At 44.9% G+C, this 15,091-nt stretch overlaps 1 protein-coding gene across 2 annotated transcripts in view; it reads right to left on the minus strand.

Annotated features, from left to right (window-relative positions):
• Nucleotides 1-15,091, minus strand: part of LOC134310764 (ankyrin repeat domain-containing protein 34A) — a 19,821-nt gene continuing 4,730 nt past the window's right edge. Inside the window, exons 2-3 of one of the 2 annotated variants that reach the window (XM_062992410.1) lie at nt 6,814-6,905; nt 1-4,818 (exon numbers count right to left, since the gene is read on the minus strand). In XM_062992410.1, the coding sequence (XP_062848480.1) occupies nt 3,184-4,746 (1,563 nt within the window). In that variant the 5' untranslated portion in view covers nt 4,747-4,818; nt 6,814-6,905 and the 3' untranslated portion in view covers nt 1-3,183. Of the gene's footprint in view, nt 4,819-6,813; nt 6,906-13,996; nt 14,264-15,091 lie in introns of those variants that run through there. The other variant, XM_062992409.1, reaches the window with a different exon arrangement.

Raw genomic sequence — 15,091 nt, forward strand, 5'->3', positions numbered from 1 at the left:
AAACATGTCCGGATAAAGAAATACTACATACAGACTATTCATATAAAGAAGTTACATACTGCAGCTTTAAACACGTGTAGAACTTTATATATTTAGTCACTTTACATGTTGAAATATGTGTAAAACGTCCCTGTGCAAATCTAACAGTGAAAGTAGAGATTATTTCCACCTGAACAAATACAAAAACAATAATCACTCATGATTCGGAGGATAAACAGTTGATGAAAATGTTCCCGTCACAGAGGTATTAAAAAAATAATTACTCTTCATTTTTAGTGTTGTTTTCTTTTGTTTTTATATTACAGTACAGTAAAGTAAAACTCACACAAATAATCAACACCGCCAACTAAAAGCACTGAAATATTTTGAGCTCCGACGAACGAAAGCGAGACTGGTAACCACGTTGTAGCTTCGTTAAACGTACTCGTGTGTATCTGTATATAGATTTATTTATATTTCTCTCTCTACACCGACAAACACCACATTAAAAATAATTCCATTTTATAACCAGAGTGAATTCCAGCAGTCCTCTGCAGGTCCGTTCGGTCCGTGAACTTCGAGTCCCACGTTTTTAATCAGCCAAGTTCACCACGATGAGATTAAACCGGAGATCCCGCGGCACAGAATATTGCACACAAAATACCCAAATAAATAAATAAATAAATAAATAAATAAATAATAAATAATAAAGAGACGAATGGTTTTAGCGTGTGGGAAAACTGTACAATATCTACATGTGCGCTTCTCTGGGCGCACATGGTTCCAGATTCACGCCTTTCTTTCGCGTCGAGATTCTCTGTGCATTCCTGCGTTTTGGTAAACGTGTACGACGGCGTATTAGGGCCACTGTAAAAAATATAGAACTTTAAGTTTCGATTTCGTGGCGCAGTGGTAAAAACACATGCTGGAACACCAGAGCCGGGATCTCGAGTACATCGTATCGAGTCTCGGCTCTACCTGCTGACTGGGCTGAGCAACTACATGAACGACGATTGGCCAGTTGTTCATATAGGGGTGGGATTAAGCCGGATGGGTCTCTCTCATGAGTAATGCAATTACGACCTCTGCTGGCTGATTGATGGCGCCTGCACAGAGACGGGGAGAGAGTGTGCTGATCAGGGTGTGTCTCTCTGTACACGTTAAAAGGGAGAAAAAGGGAGAAAATGCATAAACAAAAGGGACAGTGGTAGCTCAGCGGTTGAGGTACTGGACTAGTAGTCATGTAAGGTACTGGACTAGTAATCATGAGGTTGCCGGTTTAACCCCCACCATCGACTCATAATCAAAACTTACAAATATTTTTTTACAGTGGCCCTGATACGCCGTCGTAAAATGTGAGCGAGAACGGGTTTCATGGGATTTCTTTGGGATTCTGAATTAAGAATTGCACTTTATTTCTTCTCTTTATATAAAAGCACACACAGAGTGTCCGTTCCACACCTCTATAAAGTAAGGTCAAAGGTTTCTGTCACACTTCAGCGCTGTTTCTTTGTTTTGTTTTGATTCCTAACGCTACGGCTGAGCAAAATAGTCACAAGTCGATCTTATTAAAGTGAAAACAGATTGGACGTGAGGTAATAATACAGTTTTTAGTGGTTTTAATGTTTAAATGCTCCTTGAGAGACGTACTAATCTGATTTACTGTAAACATACTGTAAAGGACGAGGGATCGTTTGGAGATTCGTTATGGGTTCTATTCTCAGAGGTGATATCGGCCGGACGGGTGTCCACACAGACATGATGACTGGCTGTGTCTGGGGGAAGTGTGGTGGAGCTGCCTGTCCTGCCTCGCTACCCTGACCAGAATAAAGAGGTTGATCCATGGGCGGCACGGTGGCTCGGTGGGTAGCGCTGTCGCCTCACAGCACGAAGGTCCTGGGTTCCATCCCCAGGCGGGGCGGCCCGGGTCCTTTCTGCGCCGTTTGCATGTTCTCCCCGTGTCTGCGTGGGTTTCCTTCGGGAGCTCCGGCTTCCTCCCACAGTCAAAAAACATGCAGTGCAGTCAAATTAATTGGAGACACTGAATTGCCCTAAAGGTGAATGGGTGTGTGTATGTGCATGTGTTTATACAGTATGTGTCTGGCGCCCCGTCCAGGGTGTTACTGTGTGCCTTGCGCCCATTGAAAATCTGGGATAGACTCCAGCACCCCCGCGACCCTGATTGGATAAGCGGTTAAGACAGTCAGTGAGTGATTGGTGGAAACGTGGGTCGGTTCTCTGAAAAACACCAAGGTTCAAAAAAGCCTGAATGGTTATTATGGTCGTGTGTGTGTGTGTGTGTCTGTGTGTGTGTTTTCTCGTATGTAAATCACGTCTACATGGTTTCACGACCTGGGCAGCGATATGCAGAGCAGTTTTGAAGACGCCACAAACCGCAGGTTCAGAGCTGCTGTATGTGCATTTTATCGCCATTGATTAGAATTTGGCGTACACCAAACCAAAGACCTGTGGTGGGACCCACTGGAAACCAATAATTTTAATTTCAGACCACAACAGTGGCAAAGCTGGCACATAAAGTGGGCGTGTGTGGTCAACACCACAGCAACATTTGGTAAATGTGCATCAGTGTATTGCCCTGGATTAGTTGGCACCATATCCATGGTGTACCCATGAACCCATGAACCTGAACTGGACCTGAACGATATGAATGAAATGCAGATCATGCCGACGATGCAGCTACGGCACCACAGTGCCACCGATGGTGGAGTGGGTGCCACATGGTGGTCTTTCCAGGTACTCTGATCTCCTTAAACCCCCAAAAATATGCAGAACCTTTATTGGAGTTTTAAATAGTGCCCTGTCGCCTCACAATATGAAGGTCCTGGGTTCAATTCCCATGTAGAGCGGTCCGGGACCTTCTTGTTCTCTCTTGTTTGTGTGGGTTTCCTCCGGGAGATCCGGTTTCCTCCCACAGTGTGTGTGCCCTGTGATGCACCCAAAACAGACAATGAATGAATGAATTGTGACCCCGGTGTGAGTGAATAAGTGAGCGGCTTTTAAGGGAGCGTTTGTCTTGCCCCGGTGTTTTAAGGTGGAGCTGCGACCCTAATCTGGATCAAAACGTTTGTTTTAAGGACTATTTGCCAACCGCCCAACGAATATCTGGTATATTGATGTGGCAGAATTTGCGGTTAATTTACGACTGATTGTTTACGTGTTATATTCCTCTCACTATCGTTACTCTTAGTCTCCGTTGACCTCCATGACCTTCTCGGCCAGAAGCTCCTGAAAGGCGGAGAGCTGCTTCATCTGCTCCGTCTGCATGGAGTGCCTCCTTATAAGCTTCTTCTTCATCTTGAAGTCCAAAATGCGCTTTGGTGACGTGGGTGCTACAGGCAGGAGGATCTTGTTGCCGGAGTGCACTGGCGAGGAGGGCTTGCCGTTGGTCCGGATGTCTGGGATGGGCCGTTGCGGGTTGACGTTGAGCGGGGGGAGGAACCCGGGCCGGGTGTGCGAGATGTGGTCCAACAGGAGCGTCCCCGAGCCCCTGCGCTCCAGCAAGCCTGGGGGTCTCCTTCTCATGGTGATGGGGGACACCGAGTTTGGGATGCTCTCCAGGGACTCCCGAGAGGAGCTCGTGAGCAGGGACAGAGGGGAGGCGTTGTACTTGCGTCGCTCCACCGAGACGCGGCCTGAATCCGGAGACCCGGGGATGGACTCGGGGCACAGGTGCGTGTCCGACTCGTAGTGCTCCATACGGGTGAGTTTAGGGTGCGGCAGAGCGCGGGACTGATTCGCGTTCTCCTGCGATTCGGGAGCCGTGTTCCTGCGATACAGCGACTGATGCTGCTGCACCTTGTCGGCCCAGGAGGAGCCGCAGAGCGCCGCGCAGTCCTCCGAGCAGGAGCGGTCGATCACCTTGGGCGAGCAGGGGTCGTGTGTTTCGATGCTGTGCCTGCGTGAGAGCAGTGGTCTGCCCGGACCGGAGATGGACAGTCCGTTCATCTCGGACACCACCTTCTCCTCTTCCGCTAGGCTCGTCTCTGCCAGCTGTCCTCTCTCAGCCAGGACGCTGGGTGCCACCAGACCCCAGGGTTCCGAGTTTAATCGTTTCAGGAGCTTGCGCGGAGGTGGCCTCTTCTCGCCGGGCGGCCTGTTGGAGGGCAGAGGAAGGGCGGAGGTCAGAGCGAAGCTAAAAATGCCTTCTTCCTCCTCTCCGGCGGGCGAGTTGGAGGTTCGGATTTCGACCTCCGATGGAGACATGCAGGCGGGCGAGATTTTGTCCACCACGCCGGGCGAGGGCGGAGAGTTCAGGTACTGCTTGGTCTTCTTGGTGCCCGAGGGTGAGGTGTCGGTTGTTATAATGATGACCTCTTTGCCTTTGGCTTTACAGGCGTCTAGGAGGACCTGCAAGGTTTCTCGGTCACCTCGGTTGATGGCGTGCATCAAAGCCGAGGACCCGGAGTAGTCCTTAAGACTCGGATCGGCTCCGTTCTCCAGCAGGAGCGCCACCACGTCTTTGCCGGCGCGCTCGGCGCACGCGTGCATCAGCGCGGTCCGACCCGATTTGTCAGGGATGTTCGGGTCGGCGCCCTTCTCCAGAAGGTAGCGTACCATCTTGAGACGGGTCGGCGCGTCTTCGCATTCGGCCAGGCAGGCGGCGATGATGGGCGTCTCGCCACGCTCGTTGCCCTCGTTGATGTACGCGCCGCCCTCCAGCAGCAGGCGAGCCAGGCGAAGCTTGCCCTGGAAGACGGCCTTCAGCAGGGCGTTCCCTTCCGTCCGCAGAGCTCCTCCGTCACCCATGGTGCCCCCCGCTGGTACTGTGGTCCGGCTTCTCAAGACCGCCTGCACATATTCAGCTGGATTGTTGACGACCTGTAGAGAGAATAAGAAATGGATTAGGGTCGGTACGCTGTGCCCCTTTCACCCTGTGGCTTTTAAGGTCTTTGGTCTCCAAGTTCCTGGTGCCATGGAAAGAGGCCAAGGTCTCATGGGCTTATTTTTGGGATATGAACTTTGCACTCTGAGTGTGTGATATTGATGAGTACAGATGAGCACGGGAGTTAATTTTTTAACACTAATCCAACCGAATATCCTAGTGCCCAGAATACCCTACTTCCCAGGTGGGGCAGCAAGATATACCCGAATCTCAGCTCTGCTAGCGGTCAACTGGGCGCCCCCTAGCAGGCAGACCGGGTGCCTATATGCATTTATTGATAATGTCATAAATGCACCTGCACATTAAGACGGGGGATAACGGAGATCGGTGCTCGGCTCTCTGTGCGCTATACGGATCTCCATATAACCCTTGTACGTACAGGTGAAAAGAAGCGGTCTGAAGGGGCGTGTATTAGCAGTAGAGGCGGAAATACAGATTGGGTAACTGGATAAGAATAGATTTGGAGGAAAAGCTATTGTGCCGCTTCTCATGTGAATGCGCCGGTACTGAACCGAAGATCAAGCATCTCTATGATTAGGAAGCATAAGGAAATAATAAAGAAGTGCAGCTTTTATTGTATTTTTATTGATTTTTAACTGTTTATAATTATATTTCAGTGTGTTTAAATTATATTTGTGTTATTTTCAGTGTATAAGTGTCAAAAACAACCTCATCATTTTACATCAGACTAAAATATCTGCAGCTCCACGGGTCCATGGATGCATTAACAGGTTTCCCAAACATCCTTATGTGAAAAAATACCTTAAAACTCAACGTCTTTTAAACTCGACGCCACTCCCGAGAACCAAGACGTCGAGTTTTAAGGTACCGCTGTATATAATAAGAGAAAAGAGCAGTCACGTCCAGCCTGCAGGATCTACTGGGAGACGGACTCGTTGTGATTCAGGTTTGTGCTCCGCATTAATGCGCGGCATTAGAAGACAATGCACCGACAGCTGTCTGTGGCCGCGGGGCGAGTCCGAGCGCCGGTCGCAATGATCAAAGAGATAAATGCGCCGCTCGCAAAACAGCGCCGAGCTCCGAGAGTCCGGCGTGAATCTACTCCTGCCTGAGAGAAAGCAGGAAGAGGTGCTCGATGCACACGGACGGGCTTGATGTGCTAATTAGGACGACGTTACTACAACAGCGCGGCAGTGTGTGTGTGTGGGGGGGGTTACGGTAAACAGGCACACTGTGTTCCAGTGTGAATTAGAAGCTGATTTCTAGTTCAGTGCAGCCAAACGCGGTTCCTGGTACATTTATAGAGGACGTGTGGAGAACGTACAGCTTCCTGTCACAGGGACATCACCCGAGGACAGGAGAGCGAGAGGAGAAAGTCGAAAATTGGAAACCCTGTGTGTCATTTCGTCGTGACTTGTCACCGCGTGTTGGTGCGAATGTACACTTCTAATCCTGGTGTAGAGAGAGGAAGCGGACGAACGTATAAATGATCTGACGCCTGTCCACTGCAGTGCTCATGAAAAACGTATCTTTCTGGGAATTGAGTCAGATTTACAGATTTGGAGTCAAACACTGAGACACGATCCCCACAAACCTAAAAGAAAGGAAATAGAACCCGTTCGCAGATCTTTAATCAAGGTAGAACGATACTGTGGCTAAAGAACACATGCAATTAATCCTTCCTACCCCACCTGTCAAAAGAGCCAAAAGAGGGGTAGAAGGCACAGGTGAGTGTCAACTATGAGAAGTTAACATGCTTCTGCGCCTCTTTGCCCCCAAGTGCGAGCTAAACTAGGCTGGGCAGAGGAGCATGACTCTTCATGTGGAGTAGCCAATGACGTGACCACAATAATAATAACAATAATAATAATAATAATAGTAATAATGATAATGATGATGGTGCGCAGTGTCTCTCGGTGTATGAACTCGGCTCGTGCAGGTGAAAAATGCAGGCTGTACTGATTGCGTACCGGAGGGGGCACAAGTCAGTTGAGAGGCGTCCTCAGTCGGCGGCGAAGGGTCGAATCAGTATAGAGGACACAATCAGGGTAATTGGACACGACTAGATTAGGGGATAAAAATTGGGGGATAAAAATTGGGGGAAAAAATAGATAATTAAAAATAAATAAATAATAATAATAATAATGACAATAATAATAATAATAATAATGTTAAAAATGATAATAATAATAATAATAATAATGATAATAATAATGTTAATAATAGTAATAATGATGATAAAATAATAATAATAATGTAATGTAATAATTATAAAAACAATAACAGTGGTAATAATAATAATATTCATGATGATTAAATAATAATAATAATAATAATAATAATAATAATAATAATAAAAAATAATAATAATAATTATTATTATTATGATTATAATAATAATAATAATAATGATTATAATAATAATAATAATGATAATGATAATAATAATAATAATAATAATAATAATAATAATAATAATAATAATAAAAATGATAATAATAATAATAATAATAATAATAATAATAATGTGTTGTTAGGATAGCAGACAGATTGTAAAAGGCTTCTCTGTGATCAGATCATCGTTTTCATCCCTCAAATTCTGAGCGTTTTAATTAGACGTAATAAGAAATCTCTCTGCTGGAGATCAGCGCTCCAACTGCTGCAGAAAAAAACGCCTCTGTCTGCTTCTGACTGATGTCAAACAGCTTACTGCTTACCACACACACACACACACACACACACACACACACACATACACACACATGGGTCAGACAGGGACCGGGGGTCGGGGAGCTGAACGGTGACAGTACAGCGGCTTCTGGCTACAGTTTGATTTACTCCACTTAAACTGACTCACACACACGGTCTAGCTGTACGATGGGCACTTACACTGTGTGTGTGTGTGTGTGTGTGTGTGTGTGTGTGTGTGTGTTAGCAGTGCAGAGGATCAGCGGATCTGCTGGATGGAGTTATTACTGCTGAGAACACGGCTTTCTGATTGCTCTGACTCTCAATCTAAGCACATTTACTGGAGGAGAGAGAAAGCGCCTCGCTCTCAGAGTAAATAAAAGACAACAGCGGCTCTAAATAAAGCTAACGGGGCGCTGGACCCAATTCCATCGCTTTGGAGTGGAAGGTGCTTCACTATTATAAAGCATTTGATTTATTAGAATGAACCAGTTCTGTCTAACTAACGTACAGTAGTTCTAATAAAGCTAAGCTAAACACAACAGGGTTTAGTGATGCTGATTTATAGTCTGGTTAAAGCACATTCATTTATTTTATATACTATTAAAATTAGTAGTTACCTTAAATAATTTGTGTTAGATATCTGACCTTTGCTACGTCGCTCGTACCTGCAGATTTAAGAACAGTTTCCTCCACTGGTCTATAAGGACCTTAAACAACTAACATCCAAACATCAAAACCGCTCGTGGAATCTTTTATTAACTACGAGCAACTCAAATGTGCACTATTACATCTGAGCTAGTGTGGAATTGTGTAGAATCGCTCCTCATGTTTGTTTTTATGTTATGTTTAATTTTATCTGTTTATTTTAAATGTTTGTTTGTACGCAACTAGGTTTTAGCCTCTGCAGTTTCATTACATGAATCAAATAAAGACAATAAAGCCACAATCTGACTTACATCAGAATCAGAATTTGAATTGGATTCAGAATCAAAGTTTGAATTAGAATTGGAATCAGAATTTGAATTGAAATCAGAATCGAAATCAGAATCGGAATTAGAATGGGAATCAGAATGGGAACATAATTGGAATTTGAATTAGAATCGGAATTTGATTCAGAATCGGAATTGTAATTAAAATCAGAATTGGAATCAAAATCAGAATAGGAATCAGTATTGGAATCAGAATTGGAATTAGAATTGGAATCGAAATTAAAATTATAATTGGAATCACAATGGGAACAGAATTGAAATTAGAATTAGAATCAGAATTTGATTCAGCATCGGAATTGTAATTAGAATCAGAATTGGAATCAGAATCAGAATTAGAATTGTAATCAGAATTGAAATCAGAATAGGAATCAGTATTGGAATCAGAATCGGAATTTGAATCAGAATCAAAATCGGAATCAAAATTGGAATCAGAATCAGAATTAGAATTGAATCTAAATCTAAATCTAAATCAGAATTGAAATCAGAATCAAAGTTTGAATCAGAATCAGAATTTAAATCAGAATTGGAATCAGAACCAGAATCAAAATCAAGATTGGAATCAGAATCAGAATCAGAATGGGAAGTGGAATCAGAATTTGAATCAGAATTTGAATCAGAATTGGAAGTGAAATCAGAATCAGAATGGGAATCAGAACTGGGTGCGATTGTTTTGGGTTGTAACATGAAACGTGGTTAAGCAGCTTCAGTACTGAGTCGTATTGATTTTCTTTTCTTGATTTGCTGGAATTTAATTATAAAAAAAAAAATCATTATAAATATTTAAAAAAAGATCTAACTTTACCCTGGTAACCCCAAATCACCTTCTCTCCTTTATTCTTTCTCGAGCTCGTCTGCGAGTTTATTTGACCGCTTGCAGCAAACAAGGCCTGGATTTTTGGAGAAAGGGGGGTTGACGGTACGTGTTGCTGTATTCAGAACTGACCAGAGCTCTGAGGATCTCTTGCCGGCCTTCTGGACTCATTAGATCTTCCTCAGAGCTTCATACATATGCATCAGAGAGCAGCGTCCACTTCTCCCACTGCTGCAGCCACGTCTGATGCTCTATTATACACCGAGCCCGGAGCGACGGGAGGCTTAACGTGACTGGTGTGGACGCCGCCGATCTGACCCGCCGCCTCCTGGCCCTTTGATTCAGTCCTGCTGGATGAAGCCTTTCATCAGTCATAATGCGGGTTTGAGAGGAAGCGCCGGTGCTGCAGCAGTGGGGTTAAGTATATAAAGGCTTTATAGAGAGATCATCCCGCTCTCCATCAATCCTGATCATCCCGCTCTCCATCAATGCTGATCACCCCGCTCTCCATCAATCCCGATGTGAAACCTTGCTGCCCTCCTAGTGACCCTTCCATAAATCCAATAAACACCTGTCACCTCTGTTCTCAAAGCAGGTCTTGACAGAATGCACCAGCGCATTCAATCATTCATTGTCTGTTTTACCAGGGTCATGGTGGGTCTGATTCACTGGGAGAAAGGCTGGAAACACATCGGACAGGACACACACACACTTAGGGCAATTTTTTATAGGTCCAACTGGCCTGAATCTAGGTCTTTGGACTGGGAGGAAACCGGAGCACCTGGAGGAAACCCACGACTAACTGACTGAACTTTAGACAACATTACTGACACGCTCTATGTTTTATTTTCTATTGCATTAGAACTTTATCAACCGTGAAACACTTGGCGCAAGACAGGAACACCCTGGACAGAGCATAGATTCATCACAAAGCAGATTGTGTCTGTGTGGACACTGTCTGTGGACACTGTGTGGACACTGTGTCTGTGTGTCTGTGTGGACACTGTGTCTGTGTGTCTGTGTGGACACTGTGTCTGTGTGTCTGTGTGGACACTGTGTCTGTGTGTCTGTGTGGATACTGGCCAATAGAACTGCTGAGATTCAAACCCAGATCTCGGGAGTGGTGGGTTAGAGCAAACCTGAGCACAAACCTGAGCGCCTTCTATTAGTACTTATCTATTTAAATATTCATTCATTCAATCAATCATTCATTGTCTGTTTTACCACCACTTTATCCTGGTCAGGGTCGCGGTGGGTCCCATTCACAGGGCGGAAGGCAGGAAACACCCCAGGTAGATCGCCAGTACATCACAGGACACACACACACACACAAACACACACACACATACACACCTAGGGCAATTTAGGAGCCCCAAACTGTGGAAGGAAACCCACACAGACAAGGGGAGAACATGCAAACTCCACACAGAAAGGACCCGGACCGTTCCACCCGGGAATTAAACCCATGACCTTTTTGATATGAAGCAACAGTGCTACCCACCGAGCACCCTTAAAGAGATACACACTGGACAGAGCAGATCATCACACACTTACACACACACGCAGTCACTTCCCCACACATTCGGTGCATCCAATCCACCTTTAGCTTGTTTTTTAGTTTTTTTGGGATGGGGGTGTGGTATAAGGAACCAGAGAACCGGGAAGGGGGGGGGACAGAACTCACATCCCTGGTACGACAGAGCTGCACCACCACGCAACCCATCCGTGTTAAATGCTTCAGCAAAAACAGCTCCTTGTAAGTGATGTTATCTGTCGCCATGGTTACAAGGGTTATTTAAGTTTGCTTTCAAAGGATAAGCATGTCGCACTTCGCTCGCTGAAAGGCTGGACGAACGCCGCCGGTTTCTGCTGGCTGCGAGTGGGGTTTGATCATTCGTGTGTGGTTTATTCATTATAAGCCACTTCGTCCTGGTCGGGATCGAGGTGGGCACCAGTTACGACGTCCACAAGATCACGTGCAAGGAAAAAGCAAAGGCGAACTGAGCTGAAATCCGATTTAACTGAACATGGTAATCAAATGAAGCAGCGAGTAATAAGCAGCCTAATTAATAAAAGCAAAGTATCAAATAAACACATGAAAAACGTCCGCAAGCCGCAATAGAGACAGTGGACAGAACAGGGACAGTGCAGAACTAAGAACTGGATGTTATTATATAGCAGGCTAGTTTGACAGGGAACTGTCAGAACCAGTCGGCTCGCCTGTGAATGAACAGAACCCCTGCCCTACCACAGGCGCCTCAGGCACATGAAGTGGTTTCACGGGTGGTTCTGCTTCGGAAAAGGGACGTCACACCAGCACAGGGGCAAGCACATCTACCACTGTGTCTCCCTCGCAAAACCTAAAATGGCACAAGCTGGGGTAGGTCCCAGAAACCCTCTAAAATAGCTGACATCCCACGTCCGAGGAAAACCGGACCTGATTGAGTGTTCTGGCATCACAGCATCAACTATGGAGCTGGCGAGAATAAAAGAGAGGAGCCGTGATATATAACGAAACTTCCACCTGGAGCGTGTTGATGCACATAAGGCGCAGGTGATCACATGCAACTGAGCCTCAGTGCCCCATCTGCTGGTCAAGCTAAGCAGCGCAGAAGGACACAAGGCACAAGTGTTTGTCAATTAAGATAAACTGACAGATCAAATGTTATTGAGCCTCGGTGCCCCATCTGTTGGTCAAACTAAGCATCTCAGAAGGACACAAGGCACAAGTGATTGTCAATTGAGATAAACTGACTGATCAAATCCTACTGAGCCTCCGTACTCGACTGCCAGCCGGAATAGGTCGAGCAGAGGGAGACGACTCCTGATTCTCACCATTTTACATGGTGCTTTAAAAAACCTACAACATTATATAGTACCTACATTCTTTTATAAGTAATAACAACTCTTTTATCGTAGTCATTTTAGATACAAATAGTCAGAAAATGTAAATTAAAAGTACAAAATATTAATAATCAAGATATAACATTTGTTTTAGACACGCAAAGCACAGTGACCTACAGACCTATAGAGTCGACACACCCATCGTTTTTGTTGTTGTGATTGTTTACCTCAGAAAATAAACCCCTTTATTCTAGCCAGTGCCACCGTGGGTCCAAAGACTGCTGGGAACACTGGGAGTGAAGGAGTGCTGTGTTGGGATTTTTCTTCCTCCGGCTGCTCCCGTATTTAGGGGTCGCCACAGCGGATCAGGTACTGGTACAGTTTTTACGCCTGATGCCCTTTCTGATGCAACCCTCCTATTTCTATCTATGGCTAGCAGTCGCTGGGCCCGGTTTGGCTACCAGAACCCCCCCACCCCCAAAAAAAGGGAAACTGAGATTCGAACCCTGGATCACACAGATCTTAGCAGCAGTGGCACAAAGTGGGACGCATCTGCAATTCTGTTATATAATTTTGCATAATTAAGATTGATGGATGGATTTGTTTTGCATATGTTTTGTATAATAAAGAGCTCCATTTGCATTTTATTTGCAAATATATTGTGCAGAATGAAGATTTATGTGCAGTTTTGTTCTGTATCTTGCAGAACAAGGTTCTATTTGCAGGGTTCTGAGTTCTGGAGTGTCGCTCTCCGTGGATCTGAATGAGGAGAACCTTCAGGAACATCTTGTTATAAATATATATATATATATATATATATATATATATATATATATATATATTTTATAATCGACCTCTTTAATGGCTTGATCTTATTCAACAGTTGGACAAGGAGCGAAATAGAACCTGAGCCCTGGTGCTATTTATAGTAAGGACGTGTTAAATTTGGTGTCGTCTCACTTGCTTACGTCATCTCGCCTCTTGTGACGTAAGCACCTTGCCTATTAACAGCAAAACAAGGCGAGCATGAAAAGCAAGTGTTCCGAACTATTAAAGCAGCATGAACACACACTATCTGGTACTGGATTATACATTTTATATAGCCATTCTGCAGAATTTGCACTGTTACACAGATTCAGGTCTTAATTTAAACTCACATTCCATCACTTAAATAAATAAATCACATCACATTATATTATATTGTTATACAGTATGAAGCTCTTAAACCCAAATGAGAGTCCAAAACCTTGCAGTAATAATCATGCATCCTAAATATAGAACACCTATAAGAATCAGTCCAGGATTTATGCACTCCAAAATGAAAAGAACAATCAAAAACAGACCTATATGTATTTCTATGTTCTATATTCTATTTTTATTTCTATAACTCTCTGTGGATGGATCAGAGCTTCTACCTGAAGCTGCATGGAGGATGAACTCATGATGGATGAACCACCTGAGTGAAATCTAAGAAACGCTGAAGATTTCACAGCTCTTGTGCATCTCTGCTGACAGATTTGGCTGCAAGTCAAGTGTGTGGAGGTCTTAAAATCGAAATATGAATAAAATACTGACTCAAATCAATAAAAATTGGGATTAATTCAGCGTGCAATCCAGTCGGAGATGAATTACGCAAAAAAAACGCGCATAATTGATTTTCTTTTCAGCTCGTCCTGTAATCGAAATGCAAGCCTAAAACGCAGAAGTAAAAACAGAAAAGATTCGAGGATGGATGTGAGGCAGCCATCCGCAGCGCAGGTGCACTTTTTTTTGCGCAGTTCTGCGGAAGGAAACAGTACAAGATGTGGTGCTTCTTACCGCGGCTGCGCTGCTCTGCGCTGCGCTTCCACTAAATGAATTCCATCACCGACAATTTACGCCCAAAATCCAGTCGAATCCCGAAGCCGTGCGCCGGCTCGCTCGCTCGCTCGCTCGCTGGGCGTTAAACCGATGCCCTCTCGTCCAGCATTCCTCCCGCTGTCGGGTTTAGATGGGAGGATGCGGGGGCGGCCGGTGGGCAGCGGAGCTCCGTGTGATTTCCGAACTGTGCGGCGACCGAACGGACGCAGCCTGTGCGGAGGGATGGAGGAGGAGGAGGGGGGGCGACACACTTCTCCAATCTCATCATCACAAGAATGCAGCCTATCTAATGCTACCGTGCATGGACTTCACCCCGTGCTCTTCCTCCTGGGGTGCACATGTGCCCCTGCGTGTGCCTCCAGCTCTAGCACTGTAGGTCTCCAAAATGTGAATAATTTTTATGGAGTTTGTGGAGTTCATGACGGATTGCACAAGTGTTTGGAACTGCTCAAGGGGTGAAACGCCATCATTTTAGACGATCTGCTGATTGGCTGTAATCATCTCAGAGTAATAATGCTCTTTGGAGAACAGGACACTCCAATCATGATAAAAATGTCTCATTATGATCATCAAGTGATCAGTCAAAATAACACCAGGCCATCAATTTGGACTAATCCTCCTCATCTAAAGGGGTGAGCTGTCCATAAACCCTATCCAGAGGGCAAAGTGTTCCTAGAGCAAAACAGAGCCTGTGCTGTACATGAGTCAATTATTTAAACCAGTACTGTTCTCTTGGTGTACACCAGACATGGTTACGTACTTTATATGAGCTCAAGGTACAGGAATACATCGTAACTTTGAGACTTTGAGTAAACCCTAAAATCATAAAACAAGTGCTTAGGTGGCATATGTAGTCTACACCAAGAAAACAGTCCTGGTCTAAATTCTGAAGTCATAAGGTGAGGGTTTCTGGTGGCTCTGTTTTGCTGGAAAACATTAAAACCACCTCCTTGTTTCTACTCACTGTCCATTTTATCAGCTCCACTTACCATATAGAAGCACTTTGTAGTTCTACAATTACTGACTGTAGTCCATCTGTTTCTCTACATGCTT

Source organism: Trichomycterus rosablanca, chromosome 3, assembly GCF_030014385.1.
Source record: "Trichomycterus rosablanca isolate fTriRos1 chromosome 3, fTriRos1.hap1, whole genome shotgun sequence".
Lineage (NCBI taxonomy): Eukaryota > Metazoa > Chordata > Actinopteri > Siluriformes > Trichomycteridae > Trichomycterus > Trichomycterus rosablanca.